At 39.0% G+C, this 21,507-nt stretch overlaps 1 protein-coding gene across 1 annotated transcript in view; it reads right to left on the bottom strand.

The window, feature by feature from the left end:
* The window catches only part of Deaf1 (deformed epidermal autoregulatory factor 1), a 165,640-nt gene that overhangs the window by 67,525 nt on the left and 76,608 nt on the right, over positions 1-21,507 (bottom strand). The window contains exon 6 of the mRNA XM_067135806.2: positions 2,253-2,385. Within this exon, the coding sequence (XP_066991907.1) occupies positions 2,253-2,385 (133 nt within the window). The remainder of the gene's footprint in view (positions 1-2,252; positions 2,386-21,507) is intronic.

Genomic DNA, 21,507 nt, shown 5'->3' on the forward strand with positions numbered 1-21,507 from the left:
AAGGGTAGAAAATCTCCAGGACGAGGAAATTAGACAGAAGTACATGTATATGATTAGTGAGAAGTTTCGAACAGTAGACAGTAAGCAGGTTCAGGATATAGAAAGTGAATGGGTGGCATACAGGGATGCTGTAGTAGAAACAGCAAGGGAATGCCTAGGAACAACTGTGTGTAAAGATGGGAAAAGGCGAACATCTTGGTGGAAGTCAGAGCAGCCTGTAAACGTAAAAAGAAGGCTTATCAGGAATGGCTCCAAACAAGGGCCGAGGCAGACAGGGATTGGTACGTAGATGAAAGAAACAGAGCGAAACAAATAGTTGTTGAATCCAAAAAGAATTCATGGGAAGATTTTGGTAATAACCTGGAAAGGCTAGGTCAAGCAGCAGGGAAACCTTTCTGGACAGTAATAAAGAATCTTAGGAAGGGAGGGAAAAAGGAAATGAACAGTGTTTTGAGTAATTCAGGTGAAATAATAGATCCTAGGGAATCACTGGAGAGGTGGAGAGAATATTTTGAACATCTTCTCAATGTAAAAGGAAATCATCATGGTGGTGTTGCAAACAGCCAAGCTCATGGGGAGGAGGAAAATGATGTTGGTGAAATTATGCTTGAGGAAGTGGAAAGGATAGTAAATAAACTCCATTGTCATAAGGCAGCAGGAATAGATGAAATTAGACCTGAAATGGTGAAATATAGTGGGAAGGCAGGGATGAAATGGCTTCAGAGAGTAGTAAAATTAGCGTGGAGTGTTGGTAAGGTACCTTCAGATTGGACAAAAGCAGTAATTGCACCTATCTATAAGCGAGGGAACAGGAAGGATTGCAACAACTATCGAGGTATCTCATTGATTAGTATTCCAGGCAAAGTATTCACGGGCATCTTAGAAGGGAGTTGGATGAAAACCAGTGTGGTTTCAGACCACAGAGAGGCTGTCAGGATCAGATTTTCAGTATGCGCCAGGTAATGGAAAAATGCTACGAGAGGAATAGGCAGTTGTGTTTATGTTTCGTAGATCTAAAGAAAGCATATGACAGGGTACCGAGGGAAAAGATGTTCGCCATACTGGAGGACTATGGAATTAAAGGTACACTATTAAAATCAAAGGCATTTATGTTGACAATTGGGCTTCAGTGAGAATTGATTGTAGAATGAGTTCTTGTTTCAGGGTACTTACAGGAGTTAGACAAGGCTGTAATCTTTCACCTTTGCTGTTCATAGTTTACATGGATCATCTGCTGAAAGGTATAAAGTGGCAGGGAGGGATTCAGTTAGGTGGAAATGTAGTAAGCAGTTTGGCCTATGCTGACGATTTGGTCTCAATGGCAGACTGTGCCGAAAGCCTGCAGTCTAATATCTTGGAACTTGAAAATAGGTGCAATGAGTATGGTATGAAAATTAGCCTCTCGAAGACTAAATTGATGTCAGTAGGTAAGAAATTGAACAGAATTGAATGTCGGATTGGTGATACAAAGCTAGAACAGGTCGATAATTTCAAGTATTTAGGTTGTGTGTTCTCCCAGGATGGTAATATAGTAAGTGAGATTGAATCAAGATGTAGTAAAGCTAATGCAGTGAGCTCGCAGTTGCGATCAGCAGTATTCTGTAAGAAGGAAGTCAGCTCCCAGACGAAACTATCTTTACATCGGTCTGTTTTCAGACCAACTTTGCTTTACGGGAGCGAAAGCTGGGTGGACTCAGGATATCTTATTCATAAGTTAGAAGTAACAGACATGAAAGTAGCAAGAATGATTGTTGGTACAAACAGGTGGGAACAATGGCAGGAGGGTACTCAGAATGAGGAGATAAAGCCTAATTTAGGAATGAACTCGATGGATGAAGCTGTACGCATAAAGCGGCTTCGGTGGTGGGGTCATGTGAGGCGAATGGAGGAGGATAAGTTACCAGGAGAATAATGGACTCTTATGGAGGGTAAGAGAAGTAGAGGGAGACCCAAGACGACGATGGTTAGATTCGGTTTCTAACGATTTAAAGATAAGAGGTATAGAACTAAATGAGGCCACAACACTAGTTGCAAATCGAGGATTGTGGCGACGTTTAGTAAATTCTCAGAAGCTTGCAGACTGAACGCTGAAAGGCATAACAGTCTATAATGATAATGTATGTATGTATGTATGTATGTATGTATGTATGTATGTATGTATGTATGTATGTATGTATGTAAGGAACTTGAATAATGAGGTTACCATATGCCAGTTATATTACACAAATTAAGTACTATTTTTCATTACTCACCTGCATCACTATCTTCACCATTACTACCATCCTTGGATTCAGCCCGTTTCAGTTTTCGTGAACCCACTTCATTATCGGAAGTATACTTTCTTTTTCTTCTTTTGTAAGGAGTGAAAAGTCTAACAGGTCCAGTCTGCAAGTAAAAAATGTCAAAACATTGCTCTCAAATTACCCTCAAGTACTGATAAATATTCTATCATAACAGCTTGTACAGCTATCAATGAACCTACTGTTAATTATTTCAAAGACAGATATAAGCTCAAATGTGTTTATGTAATAGGACTACTGATAGGAGCACGAGGTGATACACGGTTCTTTTAAGAGTACAAAAAGAAAAAGAAAAAATTACATTCAAACTTCCGTATGAGATGAAATAGTCACCATAGTACTAAAGAACAGTTGTCAAATTCTGAATCACCATCTTAATCCACAGCTTTAGGCATTTGAAATTTATATCATAGTTATATTTTAACATTGCAATTATAATTTTAATGTTAATTATTATTGTCATGTGGGTATACCGCGTCCTTTGGGACTACCTCCATTAGGAAGCAATTTTGTAAATTAAAAAAAAAAAAAATGTAATTTACCATTAACTACAAAGAGGAATTCCAGTACTATTATAGATTACAAAATAAGGGGTTTGCAAATTCTTTTATCACCTGTGTACTTGCAGGTGGAAGCTTACAACCTACAATACAGCAAAGTCTGTGGCAGTGCGTGCACAACTGAAATAAATTAGTACTATGATTTGGAACAGAAACTCTAGTCTGATACTAGGTTCAAAGAATCAGGATCAGAATTCAGGATAGCTGTGTGAGAAATCTGTACGAGTTCCTGCAGGTAGAACAACAGAGGGACGATGAGCAACAGTGAACTGTTGCTGAGAAGCGTGGAAGTAGGAGGAAAGGAAAAGGTAAGATGGGAAAATGTAGAGCAGAGTATAGGAAAAGACAGGTGGAACAGGGTCATGGGAGAGAGAAAAGGGAGGAGATAGTCGCTTCTGCAGCTGTCAGGAAAGATAGCGCTGACCAGGAGGGGAGGGGTTCAAATGACGGATAGGGTTGAGGCTCTGGTCATGGTGGTGGTGGTGGCGGCGATTTTTGTTTTAAGAGAAAGTACAACCGGGCAACCATCCTCTATATAACACTAATCAGAGAGAAGAAAGTGGAAAGGATCCGACACTTCGAAATATGAAGGTATTGGCCAAAGGAAGACAAGGGCCACAAAGGGCGTGAATGTGACTCCCTAGGCCCCGAGTGCTCTAATATCGTCGGGGTTGGAAAAGAACAAGAGTTGACCAAGGGAGGTCAGATAGGATAGGTGAAAGTAACTAGCCTGACACAGATAAGTGCAAGCAATGCCAGGACTCGGCTAAGGATTCAATGGTTGCCAACCCATGCTCCAAAGTTCAGAGCCCCTGGGGCTCCTTTTAGTCACCTCTTACAAGATGGGGATACCGTGGGTGTCATTCTACCGCAACCCCCCCCCCCCCACACACTCAGGGGTGTCTGGTCATGAGGGATTCCAATGTTAGACATGTGGGGAAAGTGTGTGGAGGAAAGGGAATCAGGGTAGAGTGTTATCCAGGAATTAGGTTAAGGCAGATATTAAGGAAAGTAGAAGAGAAGGAGGAGGGAAAGAAGGTAGTAGTGTTCAACGTTGGTACCAACAGCGTAAGGCAAGCAGGTATAAATACCAACATAGTTGGGGATGTGTGGGACCTGGCAAATGCAGCACAGATAAAGGTTAAGGAAGTGGAGATTGTTACCAGCAGAACACTGTGCAGAAGGGATACTGACTGGAATGTGTTTGGGGATTTAAATGAGACTATGCAGTTGGAAACTGAGTGATATTTCTACATCCTAATGGGTGGGTAGGATATAGGTATCTACGCTCAGATGGCCTTCACTTAAACGACAGTGGTATGTTTAAGTTAGGACATTAGTTTAAAAGGGTTATAGGGAGGTACACTCAGGGAAACGGGGTGGTCTAGGGAACGGTGATAACGGTACAGGGATCTGGAAGTAGAGTAGGGATACATAAAAATGTTAAATGTTGAACTGTAGAAGTACTGTAAAGAGAGGAACAGAATTAAGTAATTTAATAGATTTATATTAACCAGATATTGTAATAAGAGTTGAGTCATGGCTGAGAAATGATGTGATAGATGCAGAAATTTTCTCATGGAACTGGAGAGTATCATAGAGATAGGATAGGAATGGGAAGAGGGGGGTATTCATTTTGGTGAAAGAAGAATTTGTAAGCTACGAAAAAGTTAAAGATGACTAACATGAAATTCTATGTGTAAGGCTCATCTCTAAAGATAATGGGCAACTTGATGTCTTTTGGAGTGTACAGACCGGAAAAGGGTAGCGCTCACGCTGATTCAGAATTATTTGATAAGATAATCAGCTATGTGAGAAACGATATGGAAAGGAACGTGACTGTAGCAGGTGATCTCAATTTATCAAATGTCAACTGGGAAGATAATGCGAATGACAGGAAGCATGACAAACAAATGGCAAATAAGTTAATATGGAAAGGACAGCTGATTCAGAAAGTAATGGAACCAACTAGAGGGAAGAATATTCTGGACATGGTGCTGGAAAAACCAGATTTGCTCTATAGAGAATTTAGAGTAATAATAAATGATATTAGAGATCACAAAGCTGTTTTTGCCGTAGTTAAAAATAAATGTGATAGAAAGGAAGGTCTTAAAAGTAGGACTATTAGGCAGTACCATATGGCTGATGATCAATGGAAAACTGTAAAAAAAGTAGGCAGATTCTGGGATGGATTAAAAGCAATTGTTGAGGAATGTCAAAACAGGTTTGTACCTTTAAAGGTGGTAAGGAATGGTAAAGACCCACTATATTATAACAGAAAAGTAATAATAATAATAATAATAATAATAATAATAATAATAATAATAATAATAATGACAATGATAAACTTCGGCAAAGGGTCGAGGAGTTCCAGGAGAAGGCTAGACCAAATGACTGACTTTAACAACACCAAAAGTCTCCTTGTTGAGGCCGCCAAAGACGTTGCAGAAATCAAGAGAAGCAAAAAGCATGCCTGGTGGAATAGTAATGGCGAATCAGTCCTTCAAGAAAGACTCAATGCGTGGAAACAGTACAACTCTACGAAATCAGAAAATGATTGGGAAACCTACAAAACCCAACGTGCCCAAGCAGCTAGGGTGTTCACAACTGAGAAACGTAAATACGAAAAATCTCTCATTGAAAAGATAGAACAAAACTTTAGGAAGAATGAAAGCAGAGAGTACTACAGAGCCTTCAAATGCAAACTCACTGGCTATAAACCACCATCTCTATGCTTTGAGCGAACGGACGGCACACTGGCGACGTCAAATGAAGAAAATTGCAGCATTCTGGCAGATTACTTCAAGAATTTACTTAATTGCTCTAAACCGCAAAGCGCCATTGTGACCAAGGAACCCTTACTCAGGTACCCAGATTCCAGACCACCCGACAGAGATGAAATCAAGTGCCACATTGCCCGTCTCAAAAATAACAAAGCGCCGGGGAAAGACTCAGTAGTAGCAGAACTATGGAAATATGCCCCAGGAGAATCACTTGATATCTTGCAAAAGCAAATAGAAGAAATTTGGAACAAGGAGACCCTACCCGAAGATTGGAAAATAGCTTTGATCCATCCATTACACAAAAAAGGCAGCATGAAGAACATCAACTACAGAGGAATATCTTTGCTACCCGTGACTTACAAAATTCTATCACTTGCCATCCTGGAGCGTTTGGAAGCACAAGTCGAACATCAAATAGGTGAATACCAAGGAGGGTTCAGAAAAGGTCACTCAACTGCTGAACAGATCCAAAATCTCAGAACGATCATCAGATATTGTACACTAAGGTCCAAGCAGTATGTGTCTTTGTGGACTTTAAGAAAGCGTACGACTCCATTGACCGGGAAGTCCTGCTAAACATCTTAAATGAATTTGGAGTTGATTTGAAATTGCTGGCATTAATTAGAGCCACCCTGACAGATACAAAATCCAAGGTGAAGTTCCACGGATGTCTCTCGCATTCCTTTGACATCAAAACAGGAGTCCGACAACGTGATGGGCTATCCCCGATACTCTTCAACCGTGTTCTTGAAAAGATCATCAGAACCTGGCGGGTGAGATTACAGGAAACCAACTACAGTCCATTGAGAATAAGAACCAAATCCAAGGGGATCGCAACAGACTGCTTAGCATTTGCCGATGATATTGCTGTTCTCTCAAACGACATAGAAACCGCTAGAGCTCAAGTTGAAATTTTAAAGGAAATTGCCGAACAAACTGGTTTGCAGATATCGTTTGAGAAAACAGAAGTAATGACTAACATCAAAGAGGCTCCACCAAAACTCCATACAAAATACGGGGACATCACCTGAGTAGACAAATTCAAATACCTGGGTGAGATCATCATGAAAAATGGACTGGACAAAGAAGCACTTCAGGAGCGAGTACACAAACTGGAAATAGCCTACCAAAGATCCCGCACAATCTACAACAAAAAATGCCTTTCCCAAAACACCAAGATTCGTCACTATGAAACAGTTCTGAAGCCAGTAGTTCTATATGCAGCCGAAACCCTGTCTCTAAATGCCAACAAAGGACTCCTTGAAGAAATGGAGAAAAGAGAACGCAAAATTGTGAGAGGAATCTTGGGATCAAAGTACAGAAATGGAATCCATCAAAAGAGATCCAACAAGGAAGTCTACAGCAAAATAGAGAAAATTACCGACACAATCAGAAAAAGACGGGCACGATTTTACGGTCATCTGAAAAGAATGGACAGAAGAAAGTTTACCAAAGAAATCTTTCACTTTTTTGATTCAAACCCCAAAACCACAATTCCCTCGTTTAGAAATACCAAAGAAGACCTGCAAATGCTACATATCTCAGCTGAAGACGCCTTTAACAGAGATCTCTTCCGCAAGAAAATATTGACGAACGGGCTAAACCGAGACGAGCAACCGAAGAGAAGACAGGGTGCCCCTTGGACAGAGGAGCGTAAGCAGGCCCACTCACAAAGAATGAGGGAAATTTGGGCTCTAAAGAAGGCTAAGTTCAGTGTCAAATGTAACAAGACTTAACGTGGTCCTTGATGGCCCCAGCGAATTATATATATATAATAATAATAACGATGTTATTCGCTTGACGTCCTGCAAACTGCTCTTTTACGGTTTTCGGAGGCTCCGAGGTGCCGGAATTTAGAACCGCAGGAGATCTTTTACGTGACAGTAAATCTACCGACACGAGGCTGACGTATTTGAGCACCTTAAATACCACCGGGCTGAGCCAAGATCGAACCTTCCAAGTTGGGGTCAGAAGGCCAGCGCCTTAACCGTCTGAGCCACTCAGCCCGGCAACAGAGGAGTAAAGAGACTAAGGAGGAGGTACAGGTTGGAAAGAAACAGAGTTAGAAATGGCTGTGGAAGTAAGGAGAAATTGAAGGAACTGACTACGGAACTGAATCTAGCAAAGACGTCAGCTAAGGATAACATGATGGCAAACATAATTGGCAGTCATACAAATTTTAGTGAAAAATGGAAGAATATGTATAGGTACTTTAGGGGAGAAACAGATTCAAAGGAGGACAAACCAGGAATCATTGATGAACAAGGGGAGTGGGTATGTGAGGATCTGTATGTCGGCAGTATGTAAAGATTGTTGGTTACAAAGATAATGTGCAGATAGGTTGTGGGGGGGGAACTAATACTAAAGAAGTATCAAAATTTACCTATGATAACATTTACAATTAGGTACAAAAGTTGTAAAATAGAAAATCAGCCGGAATTGGTAAGATTCCAGGGGATACACTAAATGTAATGGGTTGGGATACAGTACCATATCTGAAGTACTTATCTGCTTGTTGGCATGAAGGAGCTATACCAAATGAATGGAAAATTGCTATAGTAGCCCCTGTGTATAAAGGAAAGGGTATCAACATAAAGGTGAAAACTACAGGCCATTGGATGTAAGCTTTGGGAAAGCATTCTTTCTGAATATATTAAACATGTTTGCAAAATTAATAACTGGTTCGATAGAAGGCAGTTTGGTTTTAGGAAAGGGTATTCCAATGAAGCTCAACTTGTAGGATTCCAGCAAGATATAGCAGATATCTGATTCAGGAGGCCAAATGGACTGTATCATGATTCACCTATCAACTCCCCTCATTTTTCACTGAAGATGGCTCAAACGAGCCGAAACATGTTTGAATTTGTTTACTCTGTCTAATGACGGAATATTTATTGTATTGAATTAGGAGGATACTCTCATTTTTCACCTTTGTAAAGTGAAAACCGTCAATACGGAATGATTCTAATATCTTGTAATTTGATAGGTAGGCGAAGCTTTATCTGACCCTGTAATAATTGAGAGAGGAATTCCACAAGGTAGTATTATTTGACCTTTATGTTTTCTTATATATGTAAATGATGTGAGTAAAGAAATGGAATCAGAGATAAGGGCTTTTGCGGATGATGTTATTCAGTATAGATTCATAAATAAGTTGCAAGATTGTGAGAAAGTGCAAAATGACCTTGATAATGTCACGAGATTGAAAGTAGGTAAAAAACCGGGGTTAAAAGTCAGGTTGTGAGTTTCACAAATAGGAAAAGTTCTTTCAGTATTTATTACTGCATTGATGAGTGAAAGTTCCTTTTGGGGATCACATAAATGGGATTCTAAATAAAGAGTACAGATCTCTGCACATAGTTATGAGGGTATTCACGGGTTGTAGTAAGAATGTAAAGTAGAGGGCATATAAGTCTCCGGTAAGGCCCCAAATTTTTTTTTTGCTAGTTGTTTTACGTCGCACCGACACAGATAGGTCTTACGGCGACGATGGGGCAGGAAAAGGCTAGGAGTGGGAAGGAAGCGGCCGTGGCCTTAATTAAGGTACAGCCCCAGCATTTGTCTGGTGTGAAAATGGGAAACCATGGAAAACCATTTTCAGGGCTGCCGACAGTGGGGTTCGAACCTACTATCTCCTGAATACTGGATACTGGCCGCACTTAAGTGACTGCAGCTATCAAGCTCGGTGAGACCCCAACTAGAGTATGGTTCTAGAGTATGGGATCCTCACCAGGATTACTTGACTCAAGAACTGGAAAAATTCCAAAGAAAAGCAGCTCGGTTTGTTCTGAGTGATTTCCGACAAAAGAGTAGCATTACAAAAATGTTGCAAAGTTTGGGCTGGGAAGACTTGGGAAAAAGGAGACGAGCTGCTCGACTACGTGGTATGCCCTGAGCAGTCAGTGGAGAGACGGCCTGGAATGTCATTAGTAGATAAATAAGTTTGAGTGGTGTCTTTAAAAGTAGGAAAGATCACAATATGAAGATAAAGTTGGAGTTCAAGATGACAAATTGGGGCAAATATTCCTTTGTAGGTAGGGGAGTTAGGAATTGGAATAACTTACCAAGGGAGATGTTCAATAAATTTCCAATGTTTTTGCAATAATTTAATAAAAGGCTAGGAAAATAACAGATGGGGAATCTGCACGTGGGTGAGTGCCCTAAATGCAGGTCAGTAGTGATTGATTGAAGAGGAAGTTCACAAAAATCAGCTACCTCTAATAAACTTCAGTTTTACTCTTGTACTTTGAACTACCTACAAACTTGTGATATCTGAGCCATCTCTATCAGTTTCAACAACTGCCAAAAATACATTTATAAACTCTGTCTTTTTTTTTTTTTTTTTTTTTTTTGCTAGGGGCTTTACGTCGCACCGACACAGATAGGTCTTATGGCGACGATGGGATAGGAAAGATCTAGGAGTAGGAAGGAAGCGGCCGTGGCCTTAATTAAGGTACAGCCCCAGCATTTGCCTGGTGTGAAAATGGAAAGCCACGGAAAACCATCTTCACGACCGCCGATAGTGGGATCCGAACCTACTATCTCCCGGATGCAAGCTCACAGCCGCGCGCCTCTACGCGCACGGCCAATTCGCCCGGTCGTTTATAATCTAGCTTAAAAGAAAACATATGGTAACATAATTGTACCTGAAAAAGAAACAAATAAAATTATGCTTTGTTCTTTAAAGAACCAAATCACACTCACAATGAAGAAAGAAGTCTATACTTCTGTCCACTCTATTTCCAAGTTTCAAGATTTTAAGGATTTAAACAGAAATAAACAAATGTTTATACACATCTAAAATTTTTAGTGCAATTTGATAGAATCTGATGAAGTCCTTTCAAGAATGAAACCTGTCATTCTATCTGAATAAAGTTGTTTCTTTTTGGGTGCATATTTCAGAGTTAGGACTGATTTTTCACGTGCAGTGAAGCTTTATTTTGGCCCTAACTGCTCACAATACCGGTCGATACATTAGTGAAAATATCCTTGGAATAGTTACTTTTAAACACCTGCACTGTTGCTGTAACAGTGATGAGTATTACATATTGACTCCAAAATCTTAACCTAAAAGCAGCCTTTAAACGTGATTACTGGACGGTTATTTCAGTGCTTGGACTGTTCCTTCATATTCTGTGCAGCTTTACGCAGGCCTTAACTACACACAGCACTTCCGGTACAGGCACTTCCTTGCTGACGCAGTGCTTGCCATGTTGCCTCATGAAGTTACAGTTTCATGTGTCATGTGCCAGCACAGTGTAGCGAAACACTCCAAATGAAGCTCCTAATATTTTGGAACAGCTGACTTTTCCAGTATGCCCAACCCTACTATTGATGCAGCACCTTTAAACAACTTAAATTTGCCACGGACAGTGACGATAAAAAAAGCATTTGTGAATATTAGCGCAGTAATGAATGATGATTAATTATCAAGCTCAGTAACAAATTGGAATCATCAAAATTAATGCGTGGGACTGAGTGCATACGCAGTGGTTTGATTATTTTATGGTTCACATTTTATTGTCTTTGCTCAATGGAAGAGCCTGCAATTGGATATATTTATGTGTATATATTTGGTCATTACCTGGGCTGTTACTGGGTGCAAAACAACGTTGAAATGTTCATTTTTGTAAATATCCATTGTTAGTGTGTGTAGGAATCAAACAAAGTTGCCTTTGTTTACTTTTAAAATCAAAGATGGTTGCTTATGTTCAGATCATGTCTGCAATTTTTCTTCAAATCATGTCATTTTATTTTGCTGTGTATATTTTATTGATTGCATATTGTACCAGGAACTGCCAGCGGTCTGGAACGTAATTTATTTCAGCACGAGGTACTGCAAAGTAAACAAAGTCACAGCTGGAACTTTTGGTGAGAGAGCGAGTAACTACCATGAGCTCCACGCAAGGAAGTGACATTGCTGTGTTGCGCCGATCACGTGTACAGTGCGTGATTGCATGGAAAGGAATGGAACTTATTTTTACGATATCTTGATCCGGATAAGCTATCAAATAATGGAATACATCATTTTGTAGCCCATCATTTGAAAGCAAACATAACCAAATTTCAAGTGAATCATCCCACGGATTTACGAGTATTTCCACCTCAAAGGAGGTCAATCCTGCCTTGGCAGAATGATATAAAAGGACAGGGATTCGCCAAGTAAAAGTCAGTTCATAACTAGCAGCTGAAGGAACAACACAATCTTGTACGCGAGTGACTGCGCCGAGGTTCGAACATAGCCACCACGAGTGAGGTTCGCCGGTAAGAACTCTGCCGTAATTGTCAAAAGACTTGTATTCAAAGTGCTACTTTTGGACTTACAAATTTTTTGAAAATTAAAATACGAACTTAGTTTTTACAAACTACTAGGACTATTTCAAGAATGTGTGACAATAACTTAAACTGTGGAATAATGCCTTTGAACTTCAACTCAGTTGAAAGCGACTGTGCAGAACTTGTACTCACACCAGATTTATTTTTAACTTGAAACATTTGTAATTTAAAAGCGTGTGCATATTAACGCAATTGTCCAGTGAAATACTTAAATACTTAGTCTGTTAAAACCAATAACGCAATAAAAGTGCTTAAAGATTGGTATTTAATTAAAGTGTGATTAAATCTAAACAGCATCAAAACATTCGTCGCAGGTGAACAAGACAGTGCCGCATTAGACGATCTCTTCTTAACACTAACTATTTGAACGTACAAACATTCATGAGTTTAAAACACTTCTACTGTTGAAAATAGAACTTTCCTTCTTGTGGCATACCAATGATTATATTGGAACTGTGTTTTTCCCCTGAACAGTTCTTCCGATAAATGAGCTTTCATAATTTTGCTGCCAGTATTAAGAACAGTGAACAAGTGCGCATTACAAAATACCATGCAAACTTTTATGAAGTGCAAATACGAGTTATTTTGAATAGGACACTACTAAGCAATCATAGTCAGTTGAACTTTCACGTGTTCGCTAACACTACACAGTGACGCGTGAAATCGTGACAGGTGCCTATTTCTCGTAATCATGATATGCCTGCCGCTACACAAGCTGAATCTCGAATCGACGTGGGACGTGTCAACAAGGGAATGGAACCGGTATCAACATGGGATATGGATCGTGGTGCTATGGTGATGACTTCACGATATCGGCTGCCTATGGTAACAACTTGCTGTTCGCTGACCAGCAGCTGTCTACATTCCAGTCCTGAGTTCCAGTAAAAACAGGTGATATGAAGTGCATTTTAAACCACTTTTAAAACAAGTGCATAAAATTCCACAAAAACTAACTTTCTTCTTGCCAAGTGGAATAGTAAAATCAGCGACTTTGTTTAGCAGCTTTACAAACAATTATTACAACGCTCACTGGAAACTAGACTTTTACTAAATTCTAGTTTGCGTTATTTTCGAAGTGTTAAATTTTTTATAGGTATAAAAACTTTTAGGAAGAACTTCACAAACTTTGAAAGTGAAAGAGTATTTTAAAGTGAAGGAATATTTGTTATTTAAATGACTGTAGGAAACAAGTGAAATTTATTATTTAAAAAGACTGTAGGAAACAAGTGAAATTTATTATTTAAAAAGACTGTAGGGAAAACAATTCAGTATTTGGAATTTTGAATTTGATCTTCTGGCGAAAGACATTCATTTCAATTAATTTATGGTGACTTACGTAAAATCAAATTATTTTCAAAACATCAAGATAAAGGCAATCTTTTGTGGATATCATGTTTTTAAATCAGGTAAACATTGCATTACGAAAATTTCGTAAAATAACTTGCTTTAATGTTTAAATAATTTGCCAACGAAACAAATATTTCGTGAAAAGGAGCAGGAATAATACAGTAGGAAACATTGCCCATAAATACATGGTGGTGAATAAATTGAGTTTTAAGCCCAACTATTCTTTTGCTCTGTGTACGCCTCTCTGTACCGGCTCCATAAGAGCCGTCCACCCCTACGTGAAGATTCTCATGCCCAGATCCCTGATCGTTTCCCGGTACAATATAAACAATTTATTATGTTGCTACAGAGGAATCTATTTTTTTTTTTGGTGAGGAATTAACACTGCTTATCTAGATATCATTGATGAGGGAATAAATTTGTTATCTAAATAGAATACGCTTACAACTGCATTGGAATAATTTTGTATTCACCGAAAACCTTTGAAAGTAGCCAGTGGGATGTAAAAACAATATCATTATTATTCAGCTTTTATTAAAATAAATGTAAATTTGAACCTATGTGCAGAAACTTCACGAGGATAGATTAGTTAAAATTTTCATCTATACATTTAGAAGCAGTGATATTTCCATGTAATTGTCTTTTTTTAGTATATTAATTAAATAACTTGCCACCTTGGGATGTATTATCTCTATTTTGGGGATATCCTTTTGAGAGGATTGACATCTGACTGATCACCAAGGTGACAGTGGGCATTATGTTGCACGACATAATGATGAAAAATGGACGAAGCTGGTGCTGGAATGGAGTCCAAAAGAACATCGGAGGCTTCGAGGAAGACCACCAGACAGATGGGACCGAGACATCAGGAAGATTGCTGATACCACCTGGCAGAGATTACAAGAATTTTACCTGGCAGAGAACTGCAAAAAACTGTTCCACTTGGAGAAGACTGTTACAAGCCTATTTGCAACTATGATTTAAAGAGGTACCATTTAATGATTGATTTAGCTGATAGCAATAGTTACCCATGAGTATGTTGACATACTTCTTTCCTTCAATTCTTTTCTTTTTCTGTCATCCATCCTAGTTTATTTTGTGAGGAATCAAGGCTCCTTTTCTAGATATCATTGGGGACTGGGTGTTTGTGACATCTTCAGCATTAGATTTCATCTTAGATAGGGCTCCATCCTCACGGACACACAGGTCGCCTATACAGCGTCGAATCGAAAGACGTGCACCAAGCCTCCCCAAAGTCCATCCCCAATTTTTTTTGTTTGGATTCATTATGCCCAACTAAGGAGCATGTGTGAACTTTTTTAGCACAACGTTTATTCTTGTCTGCCCAAAATCTCTTCACCCTTTCGCCGTGCTTCTTTTTGCGTTCTTCCGTCCATCCTGTAGCCTGTCTTTTAGGTTGATCAGCAAATTTGGGTTTACGAGATTTCTGAATTTTTTCCTGTCTTGCAAGATTTCTTCATTTATACCAATTTCCTGAACATCTTTGTTTATTTCTGTAAGCCAGTTGTGATTTTTTAGAGATAGTGCGACATTTAGTATTTTCTTTGTTATGCAACCTGATCAGGTATGACCATAGAATTTTAATCTTTTTCTAATGGTGTCTGATTTTTTTCTGTTACTTGATAGATTTCCTGTGATTTAGTTTTCATCCAAATAATTTTGCAGTTAGGTCCTAGAAATTCTCTCTCTTGTTTTTTCAATGTTTTTTATTTGTGATCTGCTACCAATTATCAGTTTGGTGAATAAAGGGCTTCTGGTTTGACAACTGTTGTAGCATCGTAATTTTGCATTTTGGGATAATTTCTTTTGTTGTATCTGCTCCAGACAATTTTGTATGCTTTTTGTAATTTTGTAATTCTTTGTTTGCTTGCTGATTTATCCTGTTCGGTTGTATAATTTCGCCTAGGTATTTGAAGATGGTGGTTAAATCCTGATTTTGTACCTTCCATATACTTTTGTCTTTTCATATGAAATTTGCAGTCCTGTTCTTGCTGCTATTTCATGAACATTATTATTATTATTATTATTATTATTATTATTATTATTATTATTATTATTATTAACGTAAAATTACGATTATGGTATACTGTAAAACCTCTGTGTGTAAGACTATTTAAAACTCATTTTCATTGGTTCTACTGCAAGCATTCACCGACAGCAGCTGATTTTTATAGGTGACGTTCTGTCAAACAGATCAGCTGTATTATTGACCATACTGCTGGCATTTTGTGATTCTTATTTTGGTAATACTATCCACCCACACCTGTCACAGGTTTATCTCATATACGGGAGATTACCGTATAATCTCGAATACCACCCGCACTGTTTTTTTTAAATATCGCTTCCAAAATTGGGTGCAGGTCTTATTTAAAATTTTGGGAAATTTATCCTTTCGAATGCGAGTAAATCGGGCATCACCGCTGGCGCGGCTTGGCAACGATGCTCTCTCCGCTCTCAGTATACGCTACTTCCGCGCTTGGCATCGGTCTCGCGCACGTTCTCGGAGTATCAACATGAATTCCATAAAGTGGTTGAAATCTTTTACTGCGACTGAGAAACTGAAAGTAGTTTGGGGAAGCCGAAATTATTGGAAATCGTGCCGCCCATAGGAAATGCGATATTGATAAGTCGTGTATTCGCGACTGGAGAAAGAAGAAAAATGTCCTATTAACATGTAGTGGTGATCGTAGAGCTTTTCGTGGACTGAGTGTACAATTTCCAGAAATTGAAAAAAAACTTTATAAACATGTGACAGAAAGGCGGGAATTGGCATAGGGTGTGTCAACCGAAATGTGTCAGCTAAAGGCATTAGAGATCGCAAAGGAACTTTCAACGGAAGGGTTTAAGGCATGCCGAGGATGGGTTTGTTATTTTTATAAAAGAAATGGGTTGAGCGTACGAAGGCGTACCTCAATTTCACAGCATCTTCCTGGTGTCTATGATAAGTTATTGCCGTTTCAGCGTCACATAATTCGGTTGCAGAAGGAAAATGCATATTTGCTTTCCCAAATTGGCAATGCAGATCAGACGGCAATCTACTTTGAAATGCCAGTGGGCAGGACTGTGAATGTTAAGGGTGCGAAAAGTGTTACCATTAGAACAGGTAGTAATGAAAAACAACGGTGTACGGTAAAGTTGTGTTTTCTCGCCGATGGAACCAAATTTTCGCCATACATTGTTCTGAAGCGAAAGGCGCTTCCTAAAAATCTACTCGCTGGTGTTATCGTCGGATCTCAGAACTCTGGCTGGATGGACAGTTCACTTGTGGAAGCCTGGGTAAAGTGTGTCTGGCAACGTCACCCTGGTGCATTATTGGGACAAAAGAGCTTGCTTATTCTCGACAGTTACAGCGGCCACACAACAGACGCTGTGAAGAAACATATGAAGGATAGGAAAACCAACCCAACAGTCATTCCAGGCAGGATAACGTGTATGCTACAGCTGCTGGATGTCTGCCGTGAACCGTCCATTTAAAGCAGCCTTGAAACAGCTCTATACAGAATGGATGGCGGCTGATAATCACACATCGACGCCAACTGGTCGCATTCAGCGCCCGGAAGTTCATCTGCTGTCTTCGTGGATTTTGACGGCATGGAATCGTATCCCTGGAGAGCTATGGATGGCAGCGATAACATTTTGTGGGAAGGTGGTGGTGATGAAAGTTCGGAAGTTGGTACTGATGATGATGAAGAATGAACTCATTGGATATCATTCTGGAAATGTTTGTTTACTTTTATTTGTATTTTCTAATCATTTGATGCGTGTTAGTAAAGATTGTAAATAATTTTTACTTCACTTTTTTTTTTTTTTTTTTTTTTTAATTTGTGCTTTCAAAATAAGGGTGCGGGTGTTATTTAGTGGCGGATGGTATTCGAGATTATACGGTACTCTCTCAATGCAATTTACTCTTGTAATTTGTAGTTAGGATTGTCCTGTTTACTTAGCATCTGATATTTTATTAGATGTATGCATATCAATTCTCTGCACATTCAGATATCGTCGTGCTAATTCCACCGAGAAATTTACTCTCTGAGACTAGAATCCATGCTTAACATGTTGACTGAAGGAATAGGAATTTTTATATATATTATTCTGGCAAGCTTCTGGAAGGAACTCCTCTGTTTTTAGATCAAATTCCCAGCAAATTTGAAGAAAACAGTTTTTGATCAATGCATTCTTCCTGTTTGAAAAAAAAGGGTTGTGAGACTTTGACACTAAAGTCAATGAAAGGAAAACTTAGGATAGCTCAAAGAGTCATGGAAAGGACAATGCTGGGCTATACCAGGAAAAATAGGAAAAGAGCAATTGACATCCAACTGATCACTAAGGTGGCAGTGGGCATTATGTTGTGCGACAATGATAAAAAATGGACAAAGCTGGTGCTAGAATGGAGTCCGAAAGAACACTGGAGGCTTAGAGAAAGAACACCAGATAGATGGGACAGACATCAGGAAGATTGCTGATATCACCTGGCAGAGAACCACACAAAACCATACCACTTGGAGAAGACTGTTACAAGCCTATTTGGAACTATGACTTAAAAAGGGATCATTTAATGATTGATTTAGCTGATAGCGATAGTTACCCATGAGTGTATGCTGACATACAGATGTATGACATGCTTGGCTGAGCAGCCGATGTATTATTTAGGGGTGATGCATGACCACTTCTATGTAATGTTGACCGCTTACTTCAGTGAACAATAGATCATTACAATATATATACCAAGAATGCATGCCTGATTATTGATTTCAAAACCAGTCATTTATGCCTGATTTCCCAATCAAATTATGAAGGTTCATATAGGCCTACTTCCCTTCAATTTACAGTCACTTCATCAGTGAAATGGTGCTTAAAAAAACTAATAACATGTATCACTCTATATTAAATAAAATTTTGCATATGCTCAAGCATGTTATGTCTTAGGTGGCATTCAGCTCTCATTCCCCAAGTGAAAAATTCCTGTCTTATACTGTCAACCATTTCGACAGAAAAACTACCTAAATGTGCACCAGGCATATTGAATGGGTCTTAGAATGGGCAGCCTATGTATCATGACTTCAAGTACCATATTCCTTCACTTAGAGAGCCCTGATTTGAAATTATTTACTCACACAAGAGATCTTTATAATACAATGATTTTAATAAAACATAACCGAACCTCAGAAGGTCTTCTTGAAATTTTGATTCAATGACTTTTGTATTGGCCACCTTCAGTCTTTTCCGAACTGTTTAGTCACTCCAATGTGTAACTGATAGCAGATATAAAGAATCATTAAAACAAGAAGATAAAAGCAGCTCTTCTACATATTTAAGAGCATGAGAACAAGAGGGACACCTAAATTCCTCAAAAGACAACCATGAAATATGGCTTCTTCGCTTATCTTATACATTTTGGTGTCCTCTACGATCATGGCTACCTGCTTTGTTGAGCAGATTTAAAGTTTTACCATGACGAATAGAATACCTAGTGCGAACAACATAGTTGTTGGTGGCCCCGCCGGAGTGTGGCGCTGCAGTCACAACGAACCAGCTGCAACAACATGTGCACCAAATTGTCAATGAAGGGAATAGCATACGTGCATGCAGCCACGGTGACAATTTTGATGCCTATCGAGGGAATTTGTTTTGATATTTTCCAAAAATCTGTATTAATATTTGTCCAGTGCTTTGTGTGTGCAATAAAATAGTTTTCTATTAATTCAAAAAAATGTCTTACCGTTTCGCTCCTGGTGTTAATTAGATTACGGGAGGAAGCCTGATGGTAGACTACTATTTACACTGCCAAAAGAAAATCTGTTTGCGAAGTGGGCAAGAGTTATTTCGTAGAAAGATGAGCAATTGTCAGCCAAAAGCAGAATGTGACCTGCATTTTTCGGAAGGTTTAATTAACTTTTAAAGGCGGACTGTTTTGTTGTGAACGGTGTAAACTTGAACTTTCTCGTGTGAGGTAGAAATTATAACCAGGAGGAGTGCCTCATATTTTTTCAGATTTACCAAAATATCTGTCCACTAAGGTAAAATAGTGAAACGCAATCAGTAGGAAAAGGAATGAAGAGAGTATCAAGAGGATAAGGAACAAGAATCACGATGTGAGAGGTAACGTTCAAGGTCAGCCTAGTTGTATTCAAATTTATGGCCAGTCTAGTTCTCTTACTGATGTCCAACAGGCAATAACGTCTCTCAAAAGGCAAATAAAGAATGCAACTTGTAATTTAATGCGAGCTAAATGTGACTTTCCTCAGTCAAAGCTAGGATTAATTTCCTGCAAGGGAAAATTACGAACACGGAATGTTTAATGTACTCTGTTTAAAAAGTCTTTTTTTTTTTAAAGTATGTAAAGCATAATATTGCTTTTGCTTTTCATAATGTTCCATTTTATCTTGTGTATTCTCTTCTTAAGATATTTCTTCATGGGAACTGAGAATATTATTTATAACTCTCTTGACAGTATTATTCATGAGTCTAAACAATTGGGTGTTGTATTTGGTTATTTGCTTATCAGTGTAACCTTCACTAAAACACGTGACCGTGTAGCGTTGGTGATTGGCTCCACTAGCGCCGCTCTGCCGGAGCGTGCTTGAACTCTGAGTGATCTTGATCTCACTAGGTATTCTATTCCTCATGGTTATACCATTGTAAGGAATGTTGTTAAGAACAAACAAAGTTCGAAAAACCATACAGTAGCTGTTGCTTTGCCATGGTTGATTACTTCACTGTCATGGTCACGTTTACATTTTGGTTTCAGATATTTTAAAAATATTTCTTCACAAAACAACTGAATTACAATTAAAGAACTGATTGTGAGCTGCTAACAATATTCACCTTCAAACTGCCAAAAAAATGTATATACCAAACCAAACTCCATGGCAGTACAGCCCTTGAAGGGCCGTGGCCTACCAAGTAACCGCTGCTCAGCCCGAAGGCCTGCAGATTACGAGGTGTCGTGTGGTCAGCACGACAAAGCTTCTCGGCTATTATTCTTGGCTTTCTAGACTGGTGCCGCTATCTCACCATCAGATAGCTCCTCAATTCTTAACACGTAGGCTGAGTGGACCTCAAACCAGCCCTCAGGTCCAGGTAAAAATCCCTGACCTGGCCAGGAATTGAACCCGGGGCCTCCGGGTAAGAGGCTGGCACGCTACCCCTACACCACGGGGCCGGCTGTATATACCATATCTACTATAAATTTCATATTCAATTGTCATATAGTTTCAAATGGTAGCTTTGAAGAATGTAAATTTTTCAAAAATTACAGTTAACCATCGGTAGTTCCTAACCTACTTACCTTTGGAAAAGATTAGTCTGACAGCATTGTAGCATTTTTCGACTATGATTTCTAAAAAGGTTGTCAATAATGCTAACAATTACCTTGAACATTTCATTTCTTGTAACTTGTGGACTTCTAAAGCAATAGCTGTTATAAAGAACATAACAGACAAATAATTTTGGTTAACTGTTTCAAATGGACCGATTCTTATAAAAAGAATCAGATTCCCCATCTTTAATGAGCAGGCACAGCAGTAAATATATCTCAAGTCATGAGTAAGCTTCCAAACTAACTGCAAACACTGAAAACTTGAGTAAGGTAATCCAACCATATTAAAATACTCTACTCGAGTTAGGAAGGAGCAAGTTTGATTCCTGTCTGAAAGCCCTCACAAGTGTCTAAAACCTGCTCTGAGATACAATCGTAAAACGTCTGTCAAAAACAATCATCTAAACCTAGACACATTTTTTTTATGAGTATGACCATTTGACTAAACTCTTTCAGTCTTTAAGTACAGTTGTCTGAATGTGCTCTGTCTCCTTACAAACATTGAGGCCACACTGCTTTATGACTTCCATGGTTTTCCCACACAATACCAGGCAAATGCGATGCAAAGATGACTCCCTTAAGCAAGTTCACTGCTAATTGCTTTTCAGGTATTTGTTCTAATTACCCCCATGATGGGATATTAATGCGAAGATCCATAAGTACGGTTAGTACTTGGATCAAGGATTTAGCACTGACGGGACTGAAATTTTGGCGGGCTGAAGCAGGCAACTGTTTCTTCGAGGAAAGGATAATGTTGGATTTTTCATACAGGATTTGATTAGGATGCTTGCAGGACCACATAATTTGAACAAATAATCCAGGAAACCATTGTTACCAGGAAG

Source organism: Anabrus simplex, chromosome 1 (assembly GCF_040414725.1).
Source record: "Anabrus simplex isolate iqAnaSimp1 chromosome 1, ASM4041472v1, whole genome shotgun sequence".
Taxonomy (NCBI): domain Eukaryota; kingdom Metazoa; phylum Arthropoda; class Insecta; order Orthoptera; family Tettigoniidae; genus Anabrus; species Anabrus simplex.